The sequence below is a fragment of the Neophocaena asiaeorientalis genome, unplaced genomic scaffold, assembly GCF_003031525.2.
Source record: "Neophocaena asiaeorientalis asiaeorientalis breed wild unplaced genomic scaffold, Neophocaena_asiaeorientalis_V1.1 scaffold92, whole genome shotgun sequence".
Classification (NCBI taxonomy): domain Eukaryota; kingdom Metazoa; phylum Chordata; class Mammalia; order Artiodactyla; family Phocoenidae; genus Neophocaena; species Neophocaena asiaeorientalis.
Window position 1 is genome coordinate 6874575 of NW_020174057.1, and position 13405 is coordinate 6887979.

Here is a 13405-nt window from a genome sequence, read left to right on the forward strand (position 1 = left end):
CAGAGGCAGGGAACTTGAAATTAACAGAGTAAGCATCATCATCCTTATGGAATGCTTTGAATCAATAAAGTGTTTAGAGCTGTAAGCAAAGTTAACGGGGCCTATAAACATTATAATTACATATCTGTTGCCATCAATTCAGAATCTTTTTTGATCAGCATTTTCTTTCTTTCCAAATAGTTTGTGGAGACGTTTCTGTTGGAGAGGAAGAAGGTGAAGGTGAAACTGGTTGGATTGAAGGAGCTGCAATCCTCTTGTCAGTAGTGTGTGTAGTATTAGTAACAGCTTTCAATGACTGGAGTAAGGAAAAACAGTTCAGAGGTTTGCAGAGTCGAATTGAACAAGAACAGAAGTTCACAGTCATCAGGGGTGGTCAAGTCATTCAGATACCTGTAGCTGACATTACAGTTGGAGATATTGCTCAAGTGAAATATGGTAAGTAAAAAAGGGCAGTGCATCTTACACATGATGTGATGTTATTGTAATCTTGTTCACAGTTTAGCATACCTTTATTTTGTTTTAGGTGATCTTCTTCCCGCTGATGGCATACTTATTCAAGGCAATGATCTTAAAATTGATGAAAGCTCATTGACTGGTGAATCTGATCATGTTAGGAAGTCTTTAGATAAGGATCCCTTACTTTTATCAGGTACGAATTTCTTTTATAACTGAACTTTTTCCTCCTCCGCAACTATATACCACTGTCAGCAGACAGTTCCCCGAAGAGCCAGTAAATGTGAAGAGGAATCTGTATTTTATGTTAGCTTCTACCCTTATAAACTTTAGAGACTTTCTTTTGTAAGTCAGCAGAGACGTTAGAGATCTTTAAATCCAGAACTGTATTTTACAAATGAGGAACCCGAGTCCAAAAAAATGAAGAGATTTGAGAGTCGGTGTTAATGTTAGTATAATGATAAAACTAAAGTATAAGCCTAATGGTCTCTGTTAAATTGATCTGTTTTACATTTATTCTTAAGGGCTATTGTAATATAAAATTAAAGAATGATTGTGTGTTTAAAGCAAATTAATGAATTCTCTATGATGGTCTACAAAGGACAGGATTAAAAAAAAAAAACAACTCATAAAATCCTTAAAGTTAACCTAATCTTGCTTTCTCATTTAACTACTGAGGAATGAGTCTGAGACATTAACTATTTATCTAAGGTAATATGATTAATAATAAATAGGTCCAGGAGTAGTACCACATCTACTAGGCAGAACTGCATTTGCACACGGTTAAGACATGTTCTGAAAATCTAAGGCTTTGTGTAGTGAGGGTGCTGTCTGAAAAGGGGAGGTGGGTGTCTACTTAGGAGGCTTTTACAACAGCTTAACTGTTGATAGCTAGACCTAAGGTTAATTGGAAATGAAATGGAAGGGATAATGAAAAAAATTACAAGCTGCCTTCTAAGATGCTACATGAAAGGAAACCAGAGTACCACAACTTGTCTCCAAAATTATACCAGTTCCTTAGCTTTTGATTTTCAGTTTCCTACTCTTAATTTTCTAGTGTTCTTTATAGAATTTACAAAATTGCTTGTAAGACATTTGGTTTAAATAGATTTTTAGATTGAGTTATACTAGCATTTGGAATAAGAAAATGTTGCCTATTTGTCTTTAATTATTATTTTCAGATGTTAATGGAATGCTAACATTTCCTACATTGGAAGGAGATTCTGCTTATTTAAATATTTAATAACTTGGCAGCTATACTTTTTCACTTCTCTGTGAACTTTATATTCTAATTGGTTGGACATGGTTTTACTGAAACCAAAGTCAAACGTGTGACAAGGGTCAGTTAAGTTAGAATCACAACTTCGGGGCACATACTTAAGCTTAACTATTACCTTTTTAAGATTTGTAAATAAGTGCCAAAAGGCTTAATGTAAAACGTCCCACCACTAAAAATCAGAGTAATTTCATGTATATACATTTATAAACAGCATTATAAATAGGGGGAAAGTTTCATTTTAATATAGACTTTTGTTTCTTTGAAAAAATCTTGGGATTTGTATACCTTCAATATCCTGCACTACTAAGAACATTCCTACTCTATTTGAATTTTTCTTTATATTGCTCTGCTTGAAATTCATTCCAAATAGAAATATCTTGGATATATAATGTATTTAAGTTTAATGTATACTTATTTTACTTATTCCTTGCCGTACTTCTAAGAAACTGTGGTTAATGTTAGACAAGTAAAACGTGTGATTTTTCCAAAGGAGAGGGAAGCTAGCTAGTCGTACCTAACTGCCACAGACTGAACAGGCCACAGTATTTGGTGAACTGAGGTAGTCTCCTCTTGCCTTTTTGCCATGTGTACTTCATGGGCTTTGATGTACATCTGGCTTATTCACACGGTGCTTAGCTCTTCAGAATGACATCCTTTAACGGAATCTTGGTCCTTTTCTGTTTTAACAGAGATGGCTGGTAAGTTTTTGTAGACTCAGGTTCCCGACACACCAAGTATACCAAGAAGACTCTATAAATTTTCCATGTTTAAGAAAAGACTGAAATAACTTTCTGGAGTTCCTTATCACAGTACGGGTGGGAAAGTTTTTCTGCATTTATTTCCCTCTTCCAAAAATGTACTGAAAACATGAAATGCATTTATTTTTAAATTTATTCTCATGATGCCATCTCTCACTGCTGTTCTTGGCTTTTTAAATTTAGATGTTTAAAAGCAGTTATTCAGTTAGCGGTAGGGATATGCCCAGAACAAAAACTGTTTACTTTGCCTGAGCATATTACCTGCCAACATTTGATTACCTGTGGTCGAGAAGATCAGAACATAAAAAACTGAAATTTGCTGAAAGCTAGAATTGTTAAAAGAAACAAACTGTCTTTTACATTTAATCCTCGCTCAATAAATATTGTTTCAGTGTCCTTAATTTAATTTCTTGTTTCCCTTGCATTTTTACTGACAAAGAAGCTAATAATTAGTGAAATAGTCAGAATATAGATTTTTCAAAGCAGGAAAATCAAAGGCCAAAAAAATTCATATTGGATAAATTACTTCGTAATTAACAGCCAAATATAAATTTTTAAGTACTGGAGTAAGTACATATGCTTTACGATCTTATTTTGCAAATTACCATTGAACATTGTTTTGGTACACAGGATGGTATAGTATGTGCTACAGACCCTGCCCTCCAGGTGGTTGTAAACTAGGAGATCAAATAAATAAGTGATAACTATAAAGAAGACTTTATTGAGTATATTAAAAAGAGTTAAGTTTTGAAAGTTACTTAAAATTCACAAAAATATTAGAGAGGTGGGAAGCCTTTTACTGAGTGAGGGAAAGATGTAGAGATGTGGTCGTACAGGTTGGAGAGTTGTGAGCAACCTTAGTGACATTCTATCATAAGAAGAATATGCCCTCTGCTCTCACAGAGCTGGATTGAATCTGCCTTGTCACTTAATAGTTGTGTAACATTGGGCAAGTTTCTAGGAAATAAGAATAATAATGCCTGCTGCTTGCAAGACTGTTGTGGGGGACAGTCAGAATTCAGTCAGTGTTCCCATCTCTGCTCCCCAGCTTTTTGTAATGGAGTTTTATGTTAGGCTAATGGATAAAAAAGTTGGGAGTGTTGTTTGGTCTCCATGTGAAGACTTTGAACTTTATCCAGTAGTCAGTGAGGGTCAGAAGTTTTGGAGTCATGAGAGGCTTATGATAAAATCACATCTTAGGAAAGGTAAACCTATTTCAGGATGAACTGGAAAGACAGAAACTAGCTAGGCTGCTGTTGCAGTGATCTAGGTGGTCTGGCATGAAAGCCTGGGTTAGGGAAAGGTGGTGGGGTTGGCTTAGGAATATGTCAGTTGTTGCTGTGTGATCCTTTTTGTTGTAAGCACATTTCTTTATAAGTGAATTGTCCCTAATAATAATAATAGTTATAATTTAAATATTGAACATTCATTGAACCCCTAAAATTCCAGGCAATGTGCCAAACACTTTACAATTACAGACTTAATTTGTGTCTCATTTTTACAGAGTATAGGTACTGTTATCCACGTTTATGGACTAGTAATTGAGATGTTACAGTTTGCCCAGTATCACATGATAAATGACTGGTAGAGTGAGCTTTGAACTCAGATGACTTATTACAGACTTAAAACCTTAAGCACAAGAATTTTGGTTTTATTTTAATGTGTTGTTGAATTTTAAAAACACATTTTCTGTTGTCGTAGGTACTCATGTAATGGAGGGCTCTGGAAGAATGGTAGTTACTGCTGTGGGTATAAATTCTCAAACTGGAATTATCTTTACCTTACTTGGAGCTGGAGGTGAAGAGGAAGAGAAGAAAGATGAGAAGAAAAAGGAAAAGAAAAGTAAGGATAACAATATGCTATAAGAATTGGTATTTGGAAATACGGCAGCTAGATTGTAAGAACTCATCCAAAAAATACCTGTTTCATCAGATTTTGAAATGAAGAGTTCTACAAAAATTAGTTACCCAACATAGTACTTTCAAGAGGTAGAATTGATGGAGGGGGAATTTTTTTTTTAAGACTTAGTAGTCCGAGGAGGGCTTTATGAAAGAAGATATCAATCCTGCTTTACCATAGCCAGATGTATTCAGCATCTCCTTGAATACTTTAAAATCTCCCTGTCATTTGACCAGCAAAATGAATTAAACTCCCACTTCCTTTGCTTATTTTTTTGCTACTTCAGTAGGAGCTTTCCTTGTCAACCATATCACTTTTTGGCCTCATTGAGCTTTTCATCTTTTTCAAGTTTTCTACTACTCAGCATTTCCCAGTCTGTACTTATCTACTTGGTTTTAGACATAAGATCAATACTTCACTTTGACACCTCATGTGTTTGCCTTCTTATATTCAGCCCATCATTAGATATCAAGGTTTTAAAATTTTAGTCTTGATCCATTGTATCTGCTGTCCCTCCAAGAGGGATCTATTATCAGCAAACTTGATAACCATAGTTTATCCACAAGGATCTTATAAGAAGCTGTTATACATAGGGAAATAGCTCAGGATCACTTAGTTGCGGAGTATGACCCCTTTTTAAAAAAGCCCTCCTCACCCTTTACTCCAGAGTTTTTCCCTTTAGGGCAATAGCACTTTACTGTGGTTTAACTGCTTAGATTTATTTAATTTTACTTGGGCTAGTAAGTCCATATTTCTCTCACACACGTAAGTATTTTGAGATCTTATAAAATAAATGCCTTACTAAAATCTTGGCTTGCTATATCTACAGCAGTGTTTTTAATATTTAGGTGTTTTGGTTCGGTTTTTGGGTTTTGTCTTGAGCTGTGAAATGTTGATTTCAAAGAGAACTATGTTTGAAGAGTTCTGGCTGCCGGCAAGGGAGGCAGGCCCCACGCTGTAGGTTTTTCCTGTCTCACTCGTCGCAGCAGCCCTCCACGTGCCGCCCTAAGGGTCCAGTGCGTAGTGCTGATACCATTTCTGGACCGCTTTATATGCGTTATCTCAATAATCCTTACAACCATACAGAAAAGACTATTTATCTTTTTTCTGACAAGTAAACTGAGGCTTATGGAGGCTGCATAACTTGCTCCAAGTCGAAGATCTAATTAGTGGCAGATCAGACCCACTTGTCTGACTCAAAAGTGTGTGCTCTTCACCATATATTGTGTTGCATCCTAATTTACAGGAGACTAAAGTCAACAGACCCTGTTAAAAAAAGAAAGGGAAGTTCACATCATGACCTTGTTCCTGTTGACCCTACAGTTTCTTTTCCAACAAGCACCTTTTTTTTCTAAGATCTTATATACCTATTTTTATTAATCCAGTCAAGAGTGTTCCCAGGAATTAACATCTAACTGACTGCTGTTTTTGATTCTTGGTGAGAGAGAGAGAGAGAGAGAGAGAGAGAGAGAGAGAGAGAGCGTGTGTGTGTGTGTGTGTGTGTGTGTGTGTGTGTGTATGTGTGTGTGTGTGTAATGGAGACACCGTTTTTCCATCTGTGGACTTCCATCTCTTTTACAATTCCCCTGAATAAATTGATATTATATATTAATATAATCCAGGGTAATCTGTCTCAGTTGCCTTCATAATCTGGAATGTGAATGTTTGGTCTCTTTCCAAAGTTGGGCTCATTCAGAGTACCTAGGTATTCTGTCTCCTCACCTGTCTTGAGCATCTGTTCCTCTTTGACCATATTTGTTCCACGTTTTCCAGTTTGAAGGTAGGTCTCCTTGATAGAGAAGTTGAAAGAAGAATAGGCTGAGTGGTTCTCTTTCCTCTTCGTCATTTTTAATATTATACTCCCTACTCCAAACAATAGACCCATTCCCTCCTTGATTACATTTTACATTAGACATTCTCATCTTTCTGTTTTCCTCCAAATCTAAGTGAATTGGGGGATTACCTTAACTAGTAGTTTTGCTGTCTTATTTTGTACCTTCATATTCTAGTTTTACTTGCTTGCCTCCCCTATCTTTCATACATACCAATTTGGTTCTCATTCCCATCAGAGTTCTCCTGTGTGCCTGTTGTCTTCCTATGACATTCCTTCCTCCCTCTACCCCTTCCCTTTTCCACATTCTTAGGCTTATATCTGTATTTAGTTTGAAAACCTCTTGTACCATATTTGGGTGTATTGCAGCATAAAAAAGAGTAAAGTCTTATGGAGAAATCAACCAAGTATAGATGCCCCAAATTATTTTAGAGTGTCCCCCCATGGTTAAGACCTAGGGAGTGATAGAGCCAGAAGGTCATTATGGGCCAAATGCTTTCTAATCTGTACACACACACACACACACACCCCCCATTGTGTAACATTTCTGTTATAGAAATGTGAGCTACCTTTGCATAATTTAACATGGCTGTATTCATTTCTTTTGGAAAGCTTTAATTCCCATTTTGTTCCTACAGATAAGAAACAAGACGGAGCTATTGAGAATCGCAACAAAGGTAAATTCAGGAGGATAAAAGTACACTTAGCTTGTTCTCATTATATCCACAAATACATCTCTTGTGTACTGTATTCATCCACAAGTAGGATGTATACGGAAAATTAACGATCTGTTACTTGGGTGAATGTCTCTTTTGTCAGTGCCTGACTCATGCTGCCTTTACAATGTTAATAAGACTTTAATTATGACCTGTGGTAGTAAGCTTAGAAAGGTCCAGATGTAGGTAACTTTAAACTTAAGCATTTCAGTATTTATCATTGGTTACAATATGATTGCTAGCAAAAATGCATAAGAAATAAAATGTAAATTTTTTGCAGCTATTTAATAGTCTGTAAGCATATGTGCATTTCTCTGTATGTGTGGTCCTACATAATGTTCTACATTATGGTCATAACTTATGTGGGAGGGATTTATGGTGTTTGGAATGAGTCTCATTATCTAACACAACACACAGGAAGAAAAATGATTTGGTATTTAGCTCTTTCAGGACCCTGTATTTCTTCTTATGCCTCATCCCTATTTCCTAGCTCAACATTCTCAAATCTGGTACAGAGTTTCAAAACCTAGTGTCACTAATTGTCTTATTTTCTCTGGGTAGGCACAGACATACACAGGAAGCTAAATGTTTAAATTTTTGTGTTTCTATAAGAAATTGATTTTTTTTTCCCAAAAATTGCTTGAAAATGTTAACAGTTACGTGTGCCTTTAAAATGTAGTGAAGTTATATTTGCTCTTCAATGTAGCAAAAGCCCAGGATGGTGCAGCCATGGAAATGCAGCCTTTGAAGAGTGAAGAAGGTGGAGATGGTGATGAAAAAGACAAAAAGAAAGCAAATTTGCCAAAAAAGGAAAAATCTGTTTTACAAGGGAAACTAACAAAGCTGGCTGTTCAGATTGGCAAAGCAGGTATGATATATACAAGAAAATAAGATGTTTTGTTTTAAAATATGCTGCCTTTCTATTTAAAAATCATCTTTGACACACTTAAGACTGGAAATCATTGCTTTGTGAGTGGAAGAGGAGTTAAAAATATTTTCAGTTTTATCTACAATGTACTAGGCCTTTGAGTTACTGTGGATCCTCATAATATTTTGCAGCTTGGGAACTGTTATACTCATTTTGTGTAGAGGGCGTGTCCTCTGTCAACTAGCTAATAAATAAGTGGTCAGGTTAGGATTAGCGGCTAAGGCTGCCCAATTCACAAGCCCGCACGCTCCTCTCTGAATTTCTGGGGGCAATAGAGAGAGGGCTTAGCAGAGAGGTTACTCCGTAAAGATTACCCAGCTATATTTTAATAAAAAGAAATTTCACCACACATTTTCTTATCTTTGTTCTGACAATGAAAAAAAAAATTAGGTGTGTGTTTTTCTAAAAGTTATAGTTAACTTAAATTGAATGGATTAGTTAGAGTTAGAATGAATCATCCCGGTGAGGCTGAAGTTATACATTACAACCATCACTAGAAAACGACTGCGAACAGAACTCCTCTTCAGAGGAAATAAAACAGAGCTTTAGCTAAAAACATAGCATGCCCTTTAATAGTATCTTTATGAAAGAACACGTGTGGGCTAAATCAGACTACACTGTTAAAGTCACTTACATTGCATCATTCTGTTACTCCCTAGGACTATGTTGGAAAAAGTTAACTTTTGCTTCCGTCCTCAAAAAGCTTATTATCTAATAGCAAATATTTGCTTTTGATAATATGTAGCCAAATGGTAATACTGACTCATACGGTGTTGGGGAAAAGGGTGGATTTAAGATGGTGATGGTATTTTAGTAGACATTGAATTGGATTTTTAGACCCAGATTAGGTGGACATGCCTTATTTTGTAATACTCATTTATAAGGGTCTAAATATCCCACAAAACAGAAAGGTGTAAATGATTTGTAATATATGATTAACTGTTGGTTTGCTAAGTTAATAAAGCAGTAAGGACAGATGAAAAAAATTAACTAATTTGTGTTTTTTTCGTCAAGAACATGGGGTTCGGTATTTAATTCCAGGTCTCCCCATTGGTCAGGTTCTTATCAACTTCTCTTTTGTCATGAAAGCAGCTTGCCAATGTGTAGAGCACCAGCTTATACTAAGCTTTTGGTATTTCCTTGTCATTGCTTATTATTTTTGTCTCGGCTTTAGTAGAAGACTGAAGATACAATTAAGTCTAGAAAAGAATCATAAACACTTTTTTCCCACTTCTCCTGGGTTTCGGGACTATACTTGGAAGCAGAAATTAAATCTGATAACGTCAAGTGATGAGTTAAGCACAAAAAAGGATGTAACAGTTTCTCAGCGAAATTAAAATAAATATCACCAAAGTAGTTGTAATTCTTCCAGTGGCTAATATGTAACTGACAATGAATCGTGTCTAGAATATTTAATAATTACATTTTCCTTCTTTTTATGTAGGTTTGTTGATGTCTGCCATCACAGTTATCATTCTCGTATTATATTTTGTAATTGATACATTCTGGGTTCAGAAGAGACCGTGGCTTGCTGAGTGCACACCGATTTACATACAGTATTTTGTGAAGTTCTTCATTATTGGAGTTACGGTTTTAGTGGTAGCCGTGCCAGAAGGTCTTCCACTCGCAGTCACTATCTCACTGGCTTATTCAGTCAAGGTAAGTAGAAAAGAAGGTCTCAGCTGGTGTAGAAAATGTACAACTGGTTGCTCTTTTCTCTTGGGCTCTGGAACTAGGGGATTTCCATAAATTTACACTGTTTTCTTTAGCCCTGTCATTGATTCCCTTCTCCTCCCCCCCAGTTGAAGATCTCTGCATGGAGACCTATACATTCCTGGGATGGCAGACTTGACACAAAGCTAAGCATAACTCTGCTGGGGAAGGTTCTAGCTTAAATTTCCTCATATGATAGTTATGTTGTCCTGTCCCCTCCTGTTTCCAATCTATAACATTGAAGTAAGCATGTTTGTCATTTGCCTGTGGTACAAGAGCAGAGAGGTTTACTTGAATCCAACCGTCTAAGGCCTCCTTGTTTCTACACTTGGACCCTCCTGACCCCACGGTCCTGCCTTCACATGGTAGACTCATGTTTCTAAAAAATAATTCAGATCATCTTGTTTCCTTTTATAAAACCCTCCAGTGGCTTCTTGTCAGAATGAAATCCAAGGCAGGCTCCTTGCTATGGCCTGCAGGGCCCTGCCCCATCTGGCCTTTGCTTTCCTCTAGTGTTCATCTCCCACCTCTGTCTCCCCCTCTGGTCCAGCCTCACCAGCCTTCCTGCTGTTTCTCAACTACCCCAACCCTGGTCTCACTTCAGGACCCATATGTTCCTTCCTTTGAATCATCAGCTGTCTAACTTTACTCAGGTCTCTTCACATGTCACCTTCTCTGACCACTCTATTTACAGCAGCTAACTCCTCCTTGTTCTTAGTAGAATGCCGAAAAAATGAGCTTCAGTGGCTTTGCTAGCTGCTGGTTACCTAAAGGAATATTCTGTTTGAAGATTATTAATCTACTTTTTAATCAATTTTATATCTTATATGGAAAAGGTGGCTTCACATGTAAAATTATACCTGATGAAAGAATGCTGCTCTTATCAATTTTCTAATATTAATTAATATTTCTCCTTAAGTAGTATTGCTGACAGAGAGCAACACAAAGTAATTGGTCATAGTTTCTGCTCCAGCACTCTTATATTCAGTGTTCCCAAGAATTTTCAACAGATGTGTCATGATAAGAATATTTTTTGCTTACTGTTTGAGTTTATTTTCAGGCATTTCACATCTTTTATTTCAAAAGTAAAATGGTAAATGTTTCAAAGTAGTAATGAAATACAGTGTAATCATCTATTTGATGTTTCAAAATAATTAGAAATAATTGGGGTAAATATAAGTTTTAGACACATGGGTAAAATCAGTCATTTTATCAATACAGTCGTTAGTTCACTTTGAATAGTCATTAATGATATTAATTTTTCAATTGATCAAAAAGATATAGGCAGGATTGATTTGCAGTCCTTTCATAGAAAATAAATAAGAGCATTTTTCTTGAAGTTTTTATTAAATGTTTATTTTAGCCCAAATGTTATCAGTCACTTTTCTTTTCATTGAGGTGTGGTCCTTATGGCTCCTCTGTTAGCATTTGGCAAAACTGAACACATTTTCTTTACTGCCGAACTTCCTTATTTTAATGTTCAGTATTAATGTAAATCACAGTAATCTTCCTTCCCCATATTTCTTTCTTCAAGGAATCAGTTTCTTGCAGTATCTTGCATATTAATAGTCATAGAACGTACTTTGTAAAATAACTCTTTACAGGTTTTAACCCATTCCAGGTATGTTTTAAGAATCAGTTATCAAGCATTTTAACCTAAATGCTCTTTGGAGCTACAGTGAAACTCTTGGTTTTTTTAGAAACTATCTTTTTCTTGTAAATAAGAGGAAGGGGTGATCCTGAGGATGAGAAGACCAAGTGTACCAACATATGGAAAAGATAAAAATGATCCTTTCTGGTTTTGTTATGTTACCTCAGTCTATCAGAGTCAAAAGAAAAAAAAAAAAGTCAGGCAGCTACATGCCCACAAACTCTGTATTTAACTGATAAGCTACTTTTTCCTTGGTGACTGATACTAGAATGTTTTGTTTTCCACTTAATAAGGAGACTTAATCTTTACATGTTATATACTCTTACATGGCTGTAAGCACCTCTGTACTTAGAGTACAAATTATTATAGCTCTTGTAATTTGAGGACACTTCACAGAAGTGTTGGAGGCATATAGTCAACATGATTTGCATATGGGTGCAGATATCTGTATTCATTTACTAGATTACGTTATGTAGTAGGGAAATGATTGAAACCACGGAAAGCTGGTACTCTGTTTAGCTTATTTGAATAGGTGAGATATACTAAATTCTTCCAGTATTAAATCGGTGCTTTATACTGTGTATCCATGTAAAGTTGGGAGTTTTAGTTCTGATTTTAAAGCAGTTTATAATCATTTTAATATAATGAGGTCATTGGTTTTATATGTAGCTTAACTACCTTTTTTTGGTCACTGTAGAAAATGATGAAAGATAATAATTTAGTGAGGCATCTGGATGCTTGTGAAACCATGGGAAATGCTACAGCTATTTGTTCAGATAAAACAGGAACATTGACAATGAACAGAATGACAGTTGTTCAAGCTTACATAAATGAAAAACATTATAAAAAGATTCCTGAACCAGAAGCTATTCCACCAAATATTTTGTCCTACCTTGTAACAGGACTTTCTGTGAACTGTGCTTATACATCAAAAATATTGGTAAGCTTTCTTTAATAATTAACTTATATATGAAAATTAATTTTTCAATTTGTGATGATTTGACTTTATGTAGCTTTTAAGCTCTATCATTACTATTTATAAATTGAAGAGGTGAATTGTGTTAAGTTTTTAAAAGGCATATATCCATATACTGTATTTAATTTTTCTTTTGATACAATTTGTGTTACTAGTAAGATCTGTTGATCAACATATACATTCTGTTTATATGTATTTTTCTTCTTCTCCTGTATTTTGAATTTCCTGCGTTTAGAAACTCTTGAGCCTAACAACCAGAATAAGTCCTTAATTTTAAATTTTTACTTTGCTCATTTTGTGAAAGACTAGTCTGTCTTACTATAGAAAGTTAACTCAATTTCTAGAGAAGATTTTGAAACTAGATTTCAACTTAAAATAATATGTTTTACATATGCTTGCTATATGCTCTGTTTGGTTTCTCAGTAGATCCTACCTATAAGGTGATCCTTAAACCTTTTGGGACTAACTGAATAAAGTAATTCTAGACTTGTACTACCTTAGAATAAAATATTTTTAACTTCGCAAGTTTTAAAAGTCTTATTTGTAACATAAAGCATGAAATTGTTTGGCTGATATGTGTTCTAGTGATTTGTGGGTGAAGACCATAAACAAAATTAGTATTTCATGAATTGGATTATTGGACTGGAAAGTTATGAGATCTTGATTCTAGATCTAGCTTTGCCTTAGCTGAAAGTCTGAGCTTTACTTTCTTCGGTTGTTTTTTTTTTTAACATCTCTATTGGAGTATAATTGCTTTACAGTGGTGTGTTAGTTTCTGCTTTCTTCAATTGTTAAGTAAAGATGGCTACATCTGCCCTTAATACTGTTGTGATGATTACATAAGAAGGTATTTGTGAGGATACTATGAAGGAAATAAAGTTTTTATATATATTTAAGTCAACAGTGCTTCATTTTAATGCTTGTACTTTTATTTTAAGCCATAAAAATCAGTAAAGTTGATTTAATTTTGAATTATTTAATGTGAACATTCAGTGAAAACAAGAGAAAAGGAAAGGAATTAAAATTTCTTAAGTCCCATATGTGTCAGGAACCAACTTTAAAAGTTACATTTCTTATTTAATTCTTGGGTCATAAGAGCTCCTATTTTCCAAATGCTGAAGCCAAGGACCACAGCAGTTGGGTAATTTGCCAAAAGTTCACATAGCTAGTAACTTGCAGGGCTGAGATTGGAATCCATGTC

At 35.3% G+C, this 13405-nt stretch overlaps 1 protein-coding gene across 1 annotated transcript in view; it reads left to right on the forward strand.

The window, feature by feature from the left end:
* Positions 1 to 13405, forward strand: part of ATP2B1 (ATPase plasma membrane Ca2+ transporting 1) — a 135486-nt gene that overhangs the window by 86949 nt on the left and 35132 nt on the right. Inside the window, exons 4-10 of the mRNA XM_024754423.1 lie at positions 181 to 435; positions 524 to 649; positions 4192 to 4332; positions 6859 to 6897; positions 7643 to 7804; positions 9309 to 9523; positions 11926 to 12168. Coding sequence (XP_024610191.1) covers positions 181 to 435; positions 524 to 649; positions 4192 to 4332; positions 6859 to 6897; positions 7643 to 7804; positions 9309 to 9523; positions 11926 to 12168 — 1181 coding nt within the window. The remainder of the gene's footprint in view (positions 1 to 180; positions 436 to 523; positions 650 to 4191; positions 4333 to 6858; positions 6898 to 7642; positions 7805 to 9308; positions 9524 to 11925; positions 12169 to 13405) is intronic.